Source organism: Aphelocoma coerulescens, chromosome 5 (assembly GCF_041296385.1).
Source record: "Aphelocoma coerulescens isolate FSJ_1873_10779 chromosome 5, UR_Acoe_1.0, whole genome shotgun sequence".
In the NCBI taxonomy this organism is placed as follows: Eukaryota; Metazoa; Chordata; class Aves; order Passeriformes; family Corvidae; genus Aphelocoma; species Aphelocoma coerulescens.
The window spans coordinates 66,720,028-66,738,705 of NC_091019.1; the positions used below are offsets into that span (position 1 = coordinate 66,720,028).

At 49.7% G+C, this 18,678-nt stretch overlaps 1 protein-coding gene across 1 annotated transcript in view; it reads left to right on the forward strand.

Annotated features, from left to right (window-relative positions):
- MDGA2 (MAM domain containing glycosylphosphatidylinositol anchor 2) overlaps positions 1–18,678 on the forward strand; it is a 222,159-nt gene that overhangs the window by 126,836 nt on the left and 76,645 nt on the right. Inside the window, exons 7-8 of the mRNA XM_069016095.1 lie at positions 6,929–7,258; positions 18,026–18,319. Coding sequence (XP_068872196.1) covers positions 6,929–7,258; positions 18,026–18,319 — 624 coding nt within the window. The remainder of the gene's footprint in view (positions 1–6,928; positions 7,259–18,025; positions 18,320–18,678) is intronic.

Here is an 18,678-nt window from a genome sequence, read left to right on the forward strand (position 1 = left end):
GTTGGGGGCAGTGGCTGGACATGAGCTCAGGGGTGGCCAGGTGGGAAAGAGGCCAAAGGCACCTGGATTGGATCGGGAATTGTGTGGGAGCAGGAGCAGGGAAGGGATTGTCCTGATTGTCCCCAGTGCTGGAACTGCTGAGGGACCTTGAGGGCTGTGTCCAGTTTTGGTGCCTCGATACACTGAGGGACATGGAGGGGCATGGAGGGTGTCCAGGGCAGGGAATGGAGCTGGGAAGAGTCTGGAGCCCCAGGAGCGGCTGAGGGAGCTGGAAAGGGGCTCAGCCTGGAGCAAAGGAGGCTCAGGGGGGACCTTGTGGCTCTGCACAAGTCCCTGACAGGAGGGGGCAGCCGGGCGGGTCGGGCTCTGCTCCCAGGGAACAGGGACAGGAGGAGAGGGAACGGCCTCAGGCTGGGCCAGGGGAGGCTCAGGGTGGACAGCAGCAGGAATTTCCCCATGGAAAGGGTGCTCAGGCCTTGGCAGGGGCTGCCCAGGGAGCTTTGGAGTGCCCATCCCTGGAGGTGTCCAAGGAATTCCTGGAGGTGGCACTCAGAGCTCTGGGCTGGGACAAGGTGGGCATCGGGCACAGCTGGAACTCCATGGGCTGGGAGGGCTTTTCCAACCTCAATGATCCTGGGATTCTACTGGGGGAAAGATAAAGTTTTTCTTATTTTTTTTTTTGGCTAAAATTTATTAATTACTAAAACCTGATAATTGCTTCTGGCAGGGTTTTGTGCTGTACTTTAATATTGGTTTAGATCCCAGCTGATAACACAAGACAAGATTTGGATACTTTCAGCAACGTTTTTTGGCCGAGAAAAAATGGAATTTTTCCAAGTTTTTTCTCCTACTGAAGGAGGAGAAAACCAAGAGGAGAAGGATGAGTTCCCAGTGGTTTGTTCTGATGTTACCAAGGTGCTCTGCTGCTCTTGAAATGTGTTTTAAGACACTTTTCCTGCAGCATCAAGCAATCCCATCCTGGGACTGGGATTATTTAATTCTCTGCCCGGCCTGAAAAATTTTGGGAAGTTTTATAGGATCCTGATGTAGTTTTGAGGCATTTAAGTGTGGGAGAAAAAGTGTTGAAGGGAAATGCATCCCGTGTTGGAAGAAATCTGGCTCTAAGGAAATCCCAAACTCCAACACAGCTCCTGAGCCATCCCAGAAGCAGGAACAGGGATAATCCAGTGAGGAAACCTTGGGAATGGGGGGTTTCTCTAGGATTGGGAGAATGGCTGAGTTTCACGTACAAAGAAAAGAGGGAAAATTCCCAATGCATCCCTTTGGGGCAGGAAAACTCAGCAAGGCTTTTTTTTTTTTTTTTGGACAGCTTTGGCACAAGAATTAAATTTTGTCAAAGCCCTGGAAAACACCCAGCTGCAACATTCCAAGGATTTAGAATTTGTTTGGCAAGTGCAGAGCCCACTCTGAAGGGTTTCATTTATATCCCAATTCTTGTCTGGCTCTTGACAAGACCCCTGAATTCCCATTTTCCTGTGGGATGGGGCAGCCTCGAGCTCCCCCGCTGGCCACATATCCATGTCTTGGCAAGCTGGGATTTGGAGCATAGGAAATATTTTGGCTTTTTCCCCCTTTTTCTTCTGCTTGGGGTTTTAAAAGCAATGAAATTCCAGCTGCTGAGTTGTCCCTGTTTCTTCTTGGTCAAACTCCTGCAGCTTTTTGAATTTCCCCCTCACGTGAATGTGTTGGGATCTCATCCATCATCCATCGGCTGTATCTCCTTAAAATCAGGGAGGAAACAGCATTCCCTGACAAAAAAATGGGAGGACACAGCAATTTCTGTCTCCAAACCCAGTGACACCACTGGGACAGCTCCTGGTTTTCCCAAGCTGGGAGCTGAGGGCGGGAAGTTGTGAAATTCCCATCCCTGGAGCTCTTCAAGCCTTGGAAAACCTGGTGTGAGCTGGAGATCAGAGAAGGAACCTCCTGAGCTCAATCCCACCTGGATATTTCTCTGAATTACGGAATGGTTTGTGCTGGAAGGGATCTCAAAGATCATCTATTCCCAACCCCCAACATCTTTTCCCCCGGTGCCACCGATTTCCTTGGAATCTTTCCTTCTAAAAGCCGTTAAAAGAGGAACCACGCTGTGTTTCTCCCCCTTTGATCTCGCCTTCATCTCTTTAATGGATCAGATTTGGAGCAAGTTGTAAACTGAAATTTTCATCATTCAAAGGAATCCAAAACCTCCCCCTCCTTCAAAAGAGCAGCTCCGAAGGAGCCGGGAGCTAATTAAGCTGAGCACACGGAAAAACAGGCACCTGCCACATGGAATAATAAATCCCTTTCTTTGCAAAATTAGTGGCGTTTTCTAAAAGTAGAGCCAAAACCTGAAGTCTTTCCATGGGATTTGCATTTAAATTGGAAGTGGGAATGCATCTGGCCTTGGAAGTGCCAAATAATTACTTGATATGAAAAAGTTTGGAGATGCTTTAGGAAAAGACGTTTTGACATCTTAATTGTTCGGAGAGCTGCTGGAAGTTGAGGATTTAAAAAACTTCCAGCTCAGACCGTGCTGACAGGAGCAGAATGAGCTGGTGCTGAAATGTTGGGAACGTGGGGCTTTTTTTAGCAGGAATTTGCTTCGAGCCTGTCTTGGGATGCGAAGGGAACATTTGGGAAGCGGCGTTTTCTCAGTTATATCAGAGTCTTTTCCTCATGGATTGGAAAGTGTTGGAAGAGGCTGCTCAGGGGTGGAATGGAGTCACAATCGCTGGAATTGTGCCCAAAATGAGTGGATGTGGCAGCTGAGGACTTGGTTTTAGGGGTGCTGGTTGATGGTCAAACTTCCCGATCTCAGGGGACTTTTCCAACCTGGACAATTCCATAATTCTAAGTGCCCAATTTAAGGAATTTGAATTTTGAGAGTGGTCTAAGTTGGGGTGTCCTCCCTAAAACTCAGACTTTTAATTTCATTACCATATTTTTTAATGGTTTTTGAATTATTTTAGATTTCTTTCCAACCCAGGCTGTGTCCTTATGACCAGAACTGCATCCAGGTCTGGGCTCCTGAGGACAAGGAAGGTGTGGATGTGTTGGAGGAATCCACGGAGCTGCTCCAAACGCTGGAGCCCCTCTGGAGCCAGGCTGGGAGAGCTGGGAATGTTCACCTGGAGAAGAGAAGGATCCAGGGAGAGCTCTGAGCCCCTTGCAGGGCCTAAAGGGGCTCCAGGAGAGCTGGAGAGGGACTGGGGACAAGGCATGGAGGGACAGGAGCCAGGGAATGGCTTCCCAGTGCCAGAGGGCAGGGATGGATGGGAGATTGGGAATTGGGAATTGCTGGCTGGGAGGGTGGGCAGGGGCTGGGCTGGAATTGCCAGAGCAGCTGTGGCTGCCCCTGGATCCCTGGCAGTGCCCAAGGCCAGGCTGGACATTGGGGCTGGGAGCAGCCTGGGACAGTGGGAAGTGTCCCTGCCATGGCAGGGGTGGGATGGGATGGGATTTAAGGTCTCTTCCAACCCCAAACATTCCATGATTTTGTGCTGCTCTTTCACTCTGCAGAGCTGATACCCACAAACTCTGTTATTTGGGCTGTGGTTTTGCTCTTCTATTCATAATTAACTTTTACAATTAAGCCAGAAATCCTTCATTTCCTCTCTGTTATTTTCCTCTCCAATATTTTCCTGGCCCATGACAGCAAACGAGAGTTTTTGGCAAGAACAAATCCGAGTTTTCCTCTCCCTTGATCCACAGAACAGTGTCAAAATATATTTTCATGGAAGAGAACAAAATTTAATGACCACACTGGGACAATCACTAGCAAAAAAGAGCTTTTGGCCAATTGTTAAATTGATTTCTCCTCATATAAAATGGAATTTAAGGGGAATCCTGGAGAATGTTGAAGACAGACCCAACTTTGTTGCTCACAGCCAAAATAAACAAAGATTTGGAGTCTCTTCAGAACTTGTGATAAGAACTTTAATTTTCCTTCTCTTGATTTGGTAGCAGCAGACAAGTTACTGCAGAGACAGCAGGGAAGGATTTCCATGAGTTTTTATTCAGTGGGAATGAGGGTTTTGGGTGGCAAATGGATCAATTTAGGCTGGAATTCCGCATAAAAATAAATGTGGACTGCAGGGCTCTTCCCATGTGTGCAGATTTTCTTGTTTCATCCATTATCACATAAAACCAGGATGGTTTGGCTGGGTTGGACGGGGCTTGGAGCAGCCTGGGATAGTGGAAGGTGTCCCTGCCCATGTCACTGGATGATCCTTAAAATCCCTTCCAACCCAATCCATCCTGGAATTCTGTGATGTTTGGCCATTTCCTTGCTGTGTCTCTGCAGTCCATTGTCCCTAAAAATTAAGTGGAGAATCTTTCCGAAGGTCACAAACTCTTTTTCCCACGTGTGAGAAGGAAACAGGACGGGATCAGGAAAACCTGGGCATCAGGAAAGTTTTCCTGCCTTGTCTGACCCAGGGAATGCAGCTGAGGCACAGAATTCCCAGGGCTTTTGGAGGATCCTGGAAGTGAGGTGGGGCTGGGCGTGAAAGTATTCAAATATACTTGGGAAAATTCCCATTCTGGGTGCTCAGGAACAAGGGCCAGGCTGGATTCTGAGCTCTCCAAACTTCCAATATCTGCTCCAAGACCGTGCAGGGCTCCTTGGGTGACACTCTGCTCTTGTTCACTGTGAATGGGTCAATACAAAATCGCTGAGAAACCTGAAGGGGAACGACCAAAATTACCCAAAACCTCCTCTGGGGAGGGCACAGAGGGTTCCTCGGGGCGCCTCTGGCTGCTCAGCGAAGGTTAAAATCAGAAATTTGGAGTTTTGCTGCTCCATGGCCCTGTTGTCACAGGTCGAACGCGGACAGAACCATCAGCAACCACAAATCCGAGCATTCCCTGTGTGCTGCGTCCACTTGGGAAGCAGCCGGGGGTCCATAATTCCTGTGTCAGAGCCTGCAAATGGTGCAGAACTTGATGTATTTAGAGGTGGTGGTTGAGCCACTGGGAATTGGTGAGGCAGGAACGTTCTGGGGCACTAAAGGAAAATTTGGGGTTGATCAGGGAGGGGGTGGGAAAAAACCAACAGAACCCCGTGAATGCAAATAGGCCTTGTTTGAGATTCTGAAATGCATTTGATTACTTTGAAAATATAATTAATTAGGGAGGGCGGGGACTGTTTGTGAGGAGTTTGAGGACAAAAGTTGTTTCATCTTGGGTTGTTTGATCACATCCTCATTCTTCGCGGCCTCTTTGGAGCGAGGCTGGCACTTTCCTGGCTCTCAAAGAACAGTTCCAGATTTATTGGTGCATTTGCTGCTCCTTCGGAGCTCCGTGTGCTGGTGGCGTTCCCAAATCCCTGCTGGGAAGGGGCTGCAGCATCATCTCCCCCAATTTGCTGGTTAATCAGAGAACCCTGGAATGGTTTGGGTTGGAAGTGACTTTAGAGATGATTCCATCCACCCCTGCCATGGCAGGGACACCTCCCACTGTCCCAGGCTGCTCCAGCCTGGCCTTGGACATTTCCAGGGATCCAGGGGCAGCCACAGCTTCTCTGGGAATTCCATCCCAGTCCCTCCCAGCCAGGAATTCCTTCCCCATATCCCATCTAAATCTCTCCTTCTTTAGTTTATAACCATTCCCCCTCGTCCTGTCCCTCTCTGCCTGCATAAAAACCCCTTAACCTTTATTTATCTTTTATTTCTGTGTCTCACCCCATGGAAACCTTTCAACGATGCCTAAAATGGAACTGATAGGACAGAGACAAAATGCATGGCATGGCTCAGTTTTCTTGGCATTTTGGAATGCCCTCCTGGAAATTTCCTCCTGGAAATGCAGGTCCAGGAATCTACAGATGAGGGAAATCCAAGTTTCATGGGATTGCTGGATGGAGAAAATGATACAAAAATCCCTTTTTCTTTATCTGGAGGGATTTGTACCAAACTCACCTCAGGTTTTCCCAATGTGGTGGAAATGAGGAATGTCTGAAGGGATTTTGGAGATCTCATCCAGAGTCATGGAATGGTTTGGGTTGGACAAACCTTAAAGATCATCCAGTTCCAACCTCCTTCTCCTTGCAAGAAACAGCTTTGACCCAAATTTTGAGGTTCTGCCTCCTTTTCTTACCTTGGAGTTGTTCCTTTACCACTCACAAAGGAAAGTTACCCTGACTTCCCTGCTAGACTTTGTTCAGTTCTAGGCAGGAGAAACTGCTGAAAGTTCAGAAATAAAAATAGTTTATTGAGGTTATGAGCAACTAATTTGGGCTGAAACGTCGCTCTGGTCGTGCCCATCGAGTTCTTTTTTGTTTTTTCCCTGCCTGAAAAGGATCTGCATCAAATATTGAAGGGTTTTGTGTGTGTAAGCATTGTTTGTGCTGTTATTTCCACACCAAAAAAAAGCTCAGCTCGTGCCTCAGAGTTTAATTCTGTGGCAGTTTCTGACTGGTTCATCCTCGTGATTCCAAGCTGGTGTTAGTGCTGATTCCTGGGAATCGGCTGAGGCTTTCCCAAGGGAAGGAGAGATGCTCAGTAAAGAGAAGTGCAAAAAAGTTCCATCTTCGTTAAAACTGTGAAACGTCCTTAAATAAATCTGGGTAAATGAATAATGTCAATAAATTAAATAATAAATGAATAAATAAAATCGAGCAGTTGGATACTTTAAGATGTCGTTAGAACTAAGGAACAGCATCCAAAATGGGGATTTTCCTGCAAAAATACCAAATTTTCCATTCTCTCCTTAAAAATGTTCCTTCCTCAATGGAAGAAGCCTCTCCCACCCTGTGGAACTGAGGGTGAAGAGCTCAAAACTAGGGTTTTCTCCCCCGCTTTGTAAAGACAAATTTTTTAATTCAAAATTCAATCCTGTGGCTGCAGCCCCTTTTAAAATCATATTTAGGCCTCCAGTGAAGCCAAATTTGTCATTTTTTATAGCAAACTGTTTTTTTTTCGTGTTTCAGCCTTAAAAAAAGGACGATTCTGGATCACCCCTGACCCGTATCACAAAGATGACAACATCCAGATCGGGCGGGAGGTGAAGATCTCGTGCCAGGTGGAAGCCATCCCTTCAGAGGAGCTCACCTTCAGCTGGTTCAAGAATGGGCGGCCCCTGCGGAGCTCAGAGAGGATGGTGATCACCCAGACTGACCCCGACGTGTCCCCCGGCACCACCAACCTGGACATCATCGACCTGAAGTTCACGGATTTTGGGACCTACACATGCGTGGCGTCCCTCAAGGGAGGCGGCATCTCGGACATCAGCATCGATGTCAACATCTCCAGCAGCACAGGTGAGGAGAGGCTCCTTGGGGTCGGTTTCATTGGGATAGAGCCATCCCATGGTGGAGAAGGTTGTGTGGAGACCTCTCTGCGCATTCCAGGGCCTAAAGGGAGCTGGAGAGGGACTGTTCATCAGGAGCTGGGGACATGACACAGGGAATGGGTTTGAACTGAAAAAGGAGAAATTTAGGTTGGCTATTGGGAAGTGGGAATTGCTGGCTGGGAGGGTGGGGAGGGGCTGGGCTGGAATTGCCAGAGCAGCTGTGGCTGCCCCTGGATCCCTGGCAGTGCCCAAGGCCAGGCTGGACATTGGGGCTTGGAGCAGCCTGGGACAGTGGGAAGTGTCCCTGCCATGGCAGGGGTGGGAATGGGATGAATTTTAATCCCAAACTATCCTGGGATTCCCTGACCCTTGAACAGGGGCTGAGTTGCTTTGATGAACACAAACCTGAGGAAGTTCCCTGGTGGACCATTTTTGGTCATGGAGGTGCTCCAAACGCTGGAGCTTCTCTGGAGCCAGGCTGGGAGAGCTGGGAATGTCCCCCTGGAGAGGAGAAGGATCCAGGGAGAGCTCCGAGCCCCTTGCAGGGCCTAAAGGGGCTCCAGGAGAGCTGGAGAGGGACTGGGGACAAGGCATGGAGGGACAGGAGCCAGGGAATGGCTTCCCAGTGCCAGAGAGCAGGGCTGGATGGGAGATTGGGAATTGGGAATTGCTGGCTGGGAGGGTGGGCAGGGGCTGGGCTGGAATTGCCAGAGTAGCTGTGGCTGCCCCTGGATCCCTGGCAGTGCCCAAGGCCAGGCTGGACATTGGGGCTGGGAGCAGCCTGGGACAGTGGGAGGTGTCCCTGCCCATGGAAAAGGGATGGGATGGAATGGGCTTTAAGGTCCCTTCCAACCTAAACCGTTCCATGATTCCATGATTTTACAATCAGGAAGAAATAACTGGGAGCATTCTTAGAGGAGAAGAGCCACCTTTGGAATGATGGCTGACCATTCCATGCTAACTTTGTCACCTCCATGCCCAGGTGGAGTAAACGGTGCTGTGTGCACATCCAATAACCACTGAATTCCCTGTACTTCCTGGGAACCCTTTGGAAAACTGATGGAAACATCCATTAGTTGGCCATTCCTATCAGCTCACCACAATCCCTGCAGGAGGGGATGAATTCGCTCACCCCTTAAATTTCCTGTCCTGGATCACTCCAGAAGATCAGGAAAGGGGGAAGAAAACATGGCCTTTGGGCTCAGCTTTTTTAACATCCTAAAAGGAATTCTGCTCTTGGAATGACTTCATTACCCAGCCAAGCGGAAGCTGAAATAGTTGCAGTGCTTTGAAGGTCATTACTGATTCATCAGGATTCATTACTGCTCTGCTAATTAGGAACAGAAGGCCCAGGCACAAACACATTTCCCAACTGCCAGGACTTGCAGGGATTTATTAACATCCCTCTGGATGTCTGGGATGGGGGGGACTTTCCTCTTCCTGACATTTCCGAGGCTCCTCCTGGAGTCACGGAGAGGGGCAGGAGGGGCTGTGTCAAATCTTAAGGAAGGAGGAAATCCATGAATTCTCTCCTCCCGCAGGTTGGGAAGGGACGCGTGGCTCCTGACACACTTGGAACTGCCCTTGTTTAGCGGGAATATTTTTTCCCTTGACATTTTCAGTGGGAAAAGCACGGATTTGTGTCCTGAGTGTCTTATATAAATGGACCTGAAGTAATCCCCTCACTGCTCCCCCCATATCTCAGTAAAATAGGTCACTGAAGAGTGGGAACTGAGACTCAAATGTGGAATATCTGCCCTGGAAAAGCCCTGCCATCCATAAAACCCACCCTGGGCAAATGTTACTGAGAGCCAGGCTGGGTTTTTCTGGATACGTGGGATCATGTCATGGAAACCTGGAGGCAGAAGATGCTAAAAAAGCAATGAGATGTTGAAAAAGCAACAAAAACCTCAATAAAGTGGTAAGCAAAAAAAAAGAGGTGGATCAGAGAGTGTCAGTCTGTGCAAGGGGTTTTTTCTCTGCCTTAAACGTTGGGTTTAAGCAGGAGGAGTAAGCTTTGGGATTGGGATGGTTTGCTCTGTTCAGGACAGGCTTCTACACTGCTTTTATTCCCAAAAATCAGCATTTGTCCCTTCTGGCTCATTCCCTTTCCACCTTTTTCTTGGTGATGTTATTGAGCAGGGAAGAGGGTTGTTATTTTGGGATATTTTCCTTTATTTTCTGGTTTTGCTGCTCTGAATTGCCATAGGAAGGGCTGGAGGTTGTGGTGATCCCTCTTTTCCTAAGGGAGTCCTTCCAGTAGCTCATTCCTGCCCGGTGTGGGCACAGCCAGATGTCCTACATGGAAAATTCACCAAACAAATTCCTGCCCTCGGGATGAGCCTGAAGATGTCCTGAGCTTAGGATGGCAACATCCTGGAGCAGGACATGGATTTTGGATGAGCACAGGGCAGCCTGGAGGCCTTCAGATCTCCTGGAATCATGGAATCAGTTTGGGTTGGAAGGGATCTTTGGGTTGGAAGCACCACTTTCCACTATCCAAGGTTTCGCCAACTCTTCCAGGGATAAATTTGGCTTTCCATAAGTTCTGCTACATCCAGGCAGAGAAATTCTTGGAGAACTGCTCCATGTGAGGCTGTGCAGTATGAAAAGGGCTTGCCTATCAAGCTAATCAGCTCTCCATTAAATAATGAATTAATTAAAGCTCCAGGCTGCCGTTCTGGGACCTGCAGCCTTGATCTGGTTGTGCCACAGGAGTCCTCTGGTCATCCTGTTCCTGCTTTGATGAGACATGAAAGAGACCTCGATTCCAGCTCGAAATGTTTATCGGAATCACAGCCTCGCTGCATAACGAGGATGTGGGGTTTGGGAGGTAATTAGTGGCTAATTAAGGTATTTGTAAACCTTAAGCACCATCCAGAGCGATCGTTCACGGCGGCCCCAGGAAACAGAGAGAGGCCTTTGGTTACTGCAGCAAACGGATGGGTTTGGGGAGCCATTATCCTTGGAGTTTATCCAAGTTTATCGGAGGGAGCAGGGAGCAGAAGGGACAGAAAACGGCAGGATTTCGTTAAAAAGCTTTGTCTTTGATAGTTCTGATTTCGTGGCTAATGTGCAGAGATTGTTCTTGTTAATTCCATCCTTGGGAGCCCCTTCCCGTCACACAGCAGGGAAAGGTCCAGGCCAGGCCTTGTCCTGCTCTGCAGCCCAGTCCCTTGGGAAATCTGATTTCTGTGGGATGAATCCACCCTCCACGCATTGATTCCAGCGGGGTTTTGGGGAGCAGACACCCTCTGTGTGGCAGAGCCTCTTTGTTCTTCTCCAGAGGGCTGTGGATGGGCTCCTCATCCCGTGCTTCTTCTCATCCCTGGATGCTGCTCAGCACGGCTCCTGTGAGAGCACTGGAATTCATTTCCCTAATTTGCTGCTGGCTCTGCATGTTCTGGGTTTCAAATGTTCCTCTTTCCTCTGGCTGCAGAGCAAGGTGCTGCTTTAGGGGTTTAGTGCTGTGCTCCAGGCACTGATCCTGGACTTATTTTCCTGCCTGAGCAAGAATTTTGTCCAAATATCAGGATCATCCCAACCCTCAGGACTGGACCCTTTGTCCAAGGCCTCACCATCACTTAAGGGCGAGAGGAAATGGCCTCAGAGGTGATTTAAATTGGATCTTAGGGAAAATTCCTTCTCAGAAAGGGTGGGAAAAGCTGTCCAGGGGCGTCACCATCCCTGGAATTATTCAAAAAATGTGTGAGTGTGGCACCTGGGGACATGGGTTGGGGGTGACCCCGGTGGTGGTGTTGGTTGATGGTTGGACCGGATGTTCTTAGAGGGCTTTTCCAATTTATAGGGTTCTGTGATTCCATAAAATCCATGGTGGATATTGTGGCCTCATGTGCAATTAGGAGTGGTTTGTGCCCCAGAAAACATGGACTCCCCCCTTTGGAACTGGAATTTGTGTCCCTTGCCTGGGGGGACACAGGAACTGGAACCATCAGAAACTGCCCATGAAATCCAGCCAGGAATTCCCGACAGGCCGCTCCATCTCCTTTCCACACCGGTGCCTTGATGGACACTCTTCCATGGCGGTGAAAGGCCATGGAAAGGGTAAAGGAAATTCCCTGGCGTTTTCTTTCCCCTGACTTCAGCTGCTTTTCCAATCGTTTGGCTGAAACAGCAAATCTCCCCGCGGGCTCTTCTCTCACCTCCGAGTCCCTTCCAGCAGCAGCTCCTTGGTTTTCCCCAACATTTCTCCCAAAAAAACGGAGCAGGCTGAGTAGTTTCAGCCTCTGTTTACAGACAGAACCAGCATAATTATCCTTCATGAATAATTATCCCTCACTGCCCTTCCCAGGCAGAATGATCTTGCTCAAATCTATTTTGCACCACGGCTCAGCCCTGTCTTAACTCCGGCATCACATCAGGGCATGAATCATGAGCTGGGCCCAAACTGCCGCTCTCAGGCAGAGGATGATTAATCCCGGCCAGTCAGACCTTCAAATTCATAAATATTCCACAAGTAGGACACACAAATAACTTCTCTTCTCCCTTCCAGCTGATGCAGCGTGGATTCCTCAATATTCCTGAGCCAAGCTGGGTTTGTATTCCTTGGATAATGGGAATTCCAGCAGTTCCCTGGGGAGATTCTCTCTGGGTTATCTCCAGTTTGGGTGATTTCTTGATGTGCTGCTCAAACACTCCTTTGCTGTGCTTGATCCTAATTACTGGGATGAATCCATGTGGAGCAGCCTGGCCACATTATCCTGGGATTTTTCCCTGTCACGGACAGAGGTCACTCCAAGGAAATGTTTTCCTGAAGGCTCCCAGGGACACAGAGGTGCCAGCAGCCCCTGAAATCCCCAGGGAAGAGCTCAGCAGTTGTGAGGCCACCACTTGTAGGGGCTCCTTGTCCTCTTCCACTGATTGAGTTGGAAACATGGGATAGTTTGGGAAGGGATAAAACCCATGCAGCCTCCATGGGGAGGGATATTTTAATGGGATCAGAGGGCCTCTGAAGGATTTTTCTGTCTGCAGCTTCTTGCCTCTGCCAGTGGCAGTTAATTAATCTGTCTGATCTGTTAATTAAGCTGGAATTTGATCCATCAGGATTTCAGAAAGCTCGAGTAGCACTAAAACCAACCAGAATACACAAGGAATAAACATCAGGCTCAGGAATTTTGTTCTCCGAGTGTCACCAAAGCTTTTTGTTCCTCAGGTGTCACCAGAGCTTTTTGTCCTCCAAGTGTCACCAGAGCTTCTCATTCTTGGAGTGTCACCAAAGCTTTCTGTTCTCCAAGTGTCACCCTCCACTTCAGGAAACTGCTGAGAGTGTGAACTTACTTTAAAGCCACTTGGTGCAGGAATAAGGGAACATTTGTTGTTTCCACTTAGGACCTGGAAAAATCATGGATTTGTCCTTTTCCAGCCTGGGCAGTGGATCTGCTCCTGGCTGTGGCTGCAGGAATCAGGGAACATTTGTTGTTTCCATCTAGGGTTTAGGTAACTTTTTATTCTGCAAAGCAGGGACAGAGCTGCCCTTTCCTTGGAGCAGCCTCTGGAGCTGCAGGAGCCTCGGGAAGAGGTTGAGCCCTCCAGGGCTCTCCTTGTGCCACAGCAGCACCTGCTGGGAGAGGGTGACTGGCACAGCTGGTGACAGCCTGGCACAGCCTGGCACAGCCCTCCCCACCTGCCTGGCACCCCTGCCTGCTCATCCCGCTGGCAGCATCTTGGCTGGCACATGCTTGGTTGATCCCTGCTCCTTTCCTCATGGATTTATTTGAGCCTCCGGACCCAGCTTTGCTCACTCATCTTTGCACAAGCGGTGGGAAAAGAGGAAGCAGCCCCAAGTTGTGCTAGGAGAGGTTTAGGTTGGATATCAGGGAGAATTCCTGCCTGGAATTCTCCCCAGCCCAGGGAAGGGGTGAAGTCTCCATTCCTGGAGGGATTTAAAAACCGTGGGGATGTGGCACTTGGGGACATGGGTCAGTGGTGGCCTTGGAACAGTTGGACTCAATGATCTCAGAGAGCTTTTCCAACCTGAACAATTCCATGAATCCCTGTTTCTATCCTTGCTCACCCAGACCCACCATTCCCTGCTCCTGCAGTCTCCCTACATTTTTGGGAAGAAAACGATGAAATTCTTATTTTCTCCTCAATCCTTTTGAGCTGGATTGTTCATGGAGACAAATCCCACGTGCCCAGGCTGCCAGTGCCTGCTGTGTCACCATTCCCCCAAAAAACTGGGATTTATTTTTTCAGCCTGTTGCTAATTCCAGCTACATTTGCTGGCGGAACAGACAGCTCAGAAATAATTAAGTACCTGTGAGGTTGTGACAAATAGCTGGGCTGAAAAGGGGAAACCCTGCCAAAAACCCTCCCTGAGCAAAGGTTCGGGGATTTTTCTCCCCCTAATTAGAGAGTGGAGAATCGGGGTCTCAATTTAGGGGGAACTGGAGCCATAAATGGGGTGGGGACAGAGAAATCCTTGGTGGGACCTCACCGTTACTCAAACGTGACCCAGAGCTGCAGCCAGGCTTTGGATTTATGGCATTGCCCCTGGAATTCTTCATCTTAATGGATGGTCTTGTCCCTCCTGTCCCCTGTGCCGTTCCCAGGAATGAAGTGAATAAATCCAGGGAACCATAACGAGCCGTTGGCTGCCTCGCAGCGCCAGGCACTGCCAAATGCCACGGGAGATGAGGAGTCGGAGCTTTAAAGGGATCTTTCCATCTGGGACACTGACAGAGCCTCTCTTATCAGCTGCCACCACCCTCGTGGGCCCTGCTCCTTATCTCAGCCAGGCGAAGCTCTTGCTGTGCTGTTATCTCTGGTTTTTCAGGAAAAACTGATGGAAAAAGAGGGGGAATTGTTGTATTTGCACGGGAGATTTTTGTCCAGGATCTGCTTTTTTTCCCCTTAAAGTTAGACGTGCTGTGCCATTCCCTCTCCTTCCTCTCAGACACCTCCAGAAGTCCCCGTGGGAAGCTGGGTGTGCTCTTTCCTGCTTTTTTCTGGAGAGGATTCAAGCTTTGAGTGTACAAAGTGTCCAAGGCCAGGTTGGATGGGACTTGGAGCAGCCTGGGGTAGTGGAAGGTGCCCCTGCCCATGGCAGGGCTGGGATGGGATGGGATGGGATGGGATGAGCAGTGCAGCTCCTGGACACACAGAATTTGTTTGTCTGCTCCTCCCATGACGAGCTCAGTGAAGAAGTTCCTTCAACCAGAAGAACTTTCTGGATATCTGGGAAAAATCTCCTCAATTGATTTGGATCTCTTCCCTGTTTCAGGGCCAGAATCCTGGAACGGTTTGGGTTGAAGGGACCTTAAAGCCCATCCAGTGCCACCAGGGACACCTCCCACTGCCCCAGGCTGCTCCCAGCCCCAATGTCCAGCCTGGCCTTGGGCACTGCCAGGGATCCAGGGGCAGCCACAGCTGCTTTGGCAATTCCAGCCCAGCCCCTCCCCACCCTCCCAGCCAGCAATTCCCAATTCCCAATCTCCCATCCAGCCCTGCCCTCTGGCACTGGGAAGCCATTCCCTGTATCCTGTCCCTCCATGCCTTGTCCCCAGTCCCTCTCCAGCTCTCCTGGAGCCCCTCCAGGCCCTGCAAGGGGCTCTGAGCTCTCCCTGCATCCTTCTCTTCTCCAGGTGAACATTCCCAGCTCTCTTAGTCCGGCTCCAGAGCAGAGGGGCTCCAGCCCTCGGAGCATCTCCGTGTATTCCTCTGGACTCATTCCAACACATCCACGTCCTTCCTGTGTTTTTGCCAAGTTCCCTCCCTTGTGCCAGCTGGAATGGGTGATTCCTGAGGCAGGCTGGGATTGGATAACTCAGACCCATGGCTCTCACAGCCTGAAAAGGTTGGAATCCGGAAGAGGCTGCCAGCACCACGTGTCCAGGGATCAATCCACACAGACAAGCCCCAGAGGGAAAATTCCCATCCTGGCCCCACCTGGGGCTGCAGCAGAGCTGTGTGGGCTGGCACAGAGCTTTTCCCTCGGGATATCGGGGTCTCAGGGGTCTCACCCCAGGGCTGTGACCCCCCGGCTCTCACGGGCAGTGAATCCCTGAGCCAGGGAAGGCTGTGGTTCCCAGGGCAGCCGGAGGAGCCAGGAGTGGGAGCAGGGCTGGAAGAGCCTCCAGGATCCATCCTCTGGGAAAGGCTTGGATCCAAACAGTCCCAGGCGGGAGCAGATCCACTGCCCAGGCTGGAAAAGGACAAATCCAGGATTTTTCCTGATCCACACAGGGCTCTGTCACACTTGGCCTCAGCTGAGAAGCCACGAGCCAGGTGAGCTGGAAAATCCAGGAGGAGTCTTGGGGTTAGGGTTGGTTTTAGGATTAGGGTTAGGATTAAGGTTAGGGTTGGGATTAGGGTTGGGTTGGTGTCAGGGTTAGATTTGGATTTAGGGTTAGGTTTAGGATTAGGATTTGGTTAGGGTTAGGATTAGAGGTTTAGTTAGGGTTAGGCTTGGGACTAGGGTCGGGTTAGGGTTGAGATTAGGGTTGGGTTACAATTAGGACTGGGATTAGGTTTAAGGTTAGGATTAGGGTTTGTTTAAGTTTAGAGTTTGGATTAGGTTTAGGGTTAGATTTGGATTTAGGTTTAGGGTTAGGATTAGGGTTGGGTTACGGGTAGGATTGGGGTTTTGGTTTGGGTTAGGGGTTTGGGTTAGTGTTTAGTTTATTTTCGAAGTTAAGGGTATGGTTCTTTTTAGATTTTGGTTTAGGTTTGGGTTTAGAGTTTGTGCTAGCGTTAGGGTTAGGTCTGGGTTTTGGTTTGGCTTTTGTTAGGGTTTGGCTTTGCTTAGCATTAGGGTTTGGGATAAGGTTTGTTTTAGCATTAGTATTATGTTCACGTTTGAGGTTTAATTTAGTTTTGGGGTTAGGATTAGGGTTAGGGTTTTGAGCTTGGTTAGGGTTAGGGTTAGGTTTAGGTTTTAATTTAGTCATAGGGTTTGGGTTCCTGTTAGGTTTAGTTTGGGGTTTTTGGTTATCTTCCAGTGTTAGAATTAGGGTTAGGACTAAGTCAGTCTTCAGGCTGGCACCTTTCTCTATAAACTCTATTGTCCTTCTTGGAACAACACCTTTTTCCCAGTTTTATCCATGATTTCTCCGTGCTCCATTTCCCTTGGATTTTTCCTGAGCTCACATCCTGCCATGGCACACGAGGATATAATGGAAATAATAATATTTTATTAATATTTCCAATGTTTTATTCAGCAGTTGTTAGTTTGGTTTTTTTTTTTTCCTTTTCTTTTGGAAGTATAAATTCATTTTTCCTTCCCTCCCCTGTTGGAAAAGCTCTTCCCGTGTCTTCCTGTCCCACCTGCCAGGAGCTGTTAAAGCCTTCAAAACAGCTGAAAGCAGCACTTTGATTCCTATGATAGCCCCAAATTTCCACTCTTATTCCTACCAGGCTTGTCAGGGCTGGAGACACGGAGCAGATCCCTGGAGAAAGCTGGAATTGCTTCTCACCGGGATGAGTTTGTTGTTTCTGTCCCTCGGGAGCTGAAAATTGCCTTGGAGTGTTTTTCCTGCAGACAGGAGGGAGGTGCAGTCTGGCTTTTGGCAGCCCTGGCATTCCAGCAAAGGAGATGAGTGAAGGACAGGGAGGAGAGGGAAAGCTCCTGGAGAGGCTGTTTCCCACAGGGAATGTCTCCCCATGGTTCAGGACAGGAGATCCATGAGGAAAGCTGAGTTTTCAGGAGGCACCAAAGGAAAAGGAGGCTGGGCAGTGTTTAAATCAGGATTTTCCATCACTCCACCTGCCACACAGCATTCCAAGCATTTTCCAAGCAAGGCTGGACACCTCCCACTGTCCCAGGCTGCTCCCAGCCCCAATGTCCAGCCTGGCCTTGGGCACTGCCAGGGATCCAGGGGCAGCCACAGCTGCTCTGGCAATTCCAGCCCAGCCCCTGCCCACCCTCCCAGCCAGCAATTCCCAATTCCCAATCTCCCATCCAGCCCTGCCCTCTGGCACTGGGAAGCCATTCCCTGTATCCTGGCCCTCCATGCCTTGTCCCCAGTCCCTCTCCAGCTCTCCTGGAGCCCCTCCAGGCCCTGCAAGGGGCTCTGAGCTCTCCCTGCATCCTTCTCTTCTCCAGGTGAACATTCCCAGCTCTCTTAGTCCGGCTCCAGAGCAGAGGGGCTCCAGCCCTCGGAGCCTCCTCTGGATTTGCTCCCACACATCCACATCTTTATCCCATGTCCTTGACCATCACCAGCTCACTGGGAGGTGTTCCTGCTCCATGGGGCTGCCCAACTCCTGCTGGAAATAGTTCCAATATCCCCTTTAGAATTGTTAATGCCAATCCCTGTGGAATAAACTCCAATGACCCTCCTGTGACAGACCCCAGCTGCATTTTGGGGTCAGGCCTCCAAATCTGAGCTCATTCCTGAGTTGCTGCAATCCTTCCTCGTCTGCAGCCTTTTATCCATGGGCTGGATAAAATCAGCAGCTGGTACAAAAAACGGGATTTAGTGCCCAACAATCCTAAAAAGGAAAAGCAGAACTCTCAGCGGGGAAGTGAGGGATGGTGGGACAGCACTGGCACAGTGGCAGGGACACACAGGGATGACACGAGTGCCACAGCAGGGCTGGGAAATCTCCTCTGAGCCTCTCCAGGCAGCTGAGAACTTCACCCCATAAATGTGGGAGCTTCCATTGTGCACAATCCCTGCTTCACTGTGGATAAATTCATTTTCCATGGATAGTTCCGAGCAGGAAGCCCATCCTTGGTACCCGACCTTTGACCCCTCTCTTTTCCTATTTCCAGTGCCCCCCAACCTGACCGTCCCTCAGGAGAAATCCCCGCTGGTGACGCGGGAAGGGGACACCATCGAGCTGCAGTGCCAGGTGACCGGGAAACCCAAACCCATCATCCTGTGGTCACGGGCGGACAAGGAGGTGGCGATGCCGGACGGAGCCCTGCAGACCGAGAGCTACGACGGGATCCTGAGGATTGTCAACGTTTCCCGGGAAATGACCGGGACCTACCGGTGCCAGACCAGCCAATACAACGGATTCAATGTCAAACCCAGAGAGGCTCTGGTGCAGCTCATTGTGCAGTGTGAGTAAAACCTGAGCTCCCCTTGATTTTCTTTTTGTTGTGCTAAGCAAAAGTTGATTTATTCCTCCCCTAAACAAATAGCAGCAAGAATCTTACGGCTGTTACATATTTGATGTGGGGTTGTTTGTCGCGGCAGTTCCCCAGAATCCATGATTTTCATGTAAATATGGAAGTAAAAATGACATAGGAGTCTCATTTGTGGTAAAAAAAAAAACCAAACCCAAGCCAAGTGTGAGGCAATCATTATTTTCCCCACAGCTTTGAATTCCTTGACACGCGAACAAGCAGATGAGAGAGGAGGACAGATTTCTCTAAATGCTGAGCTGATCCTGAGCTCATTTGTCGCTGCTGTGTAAAAC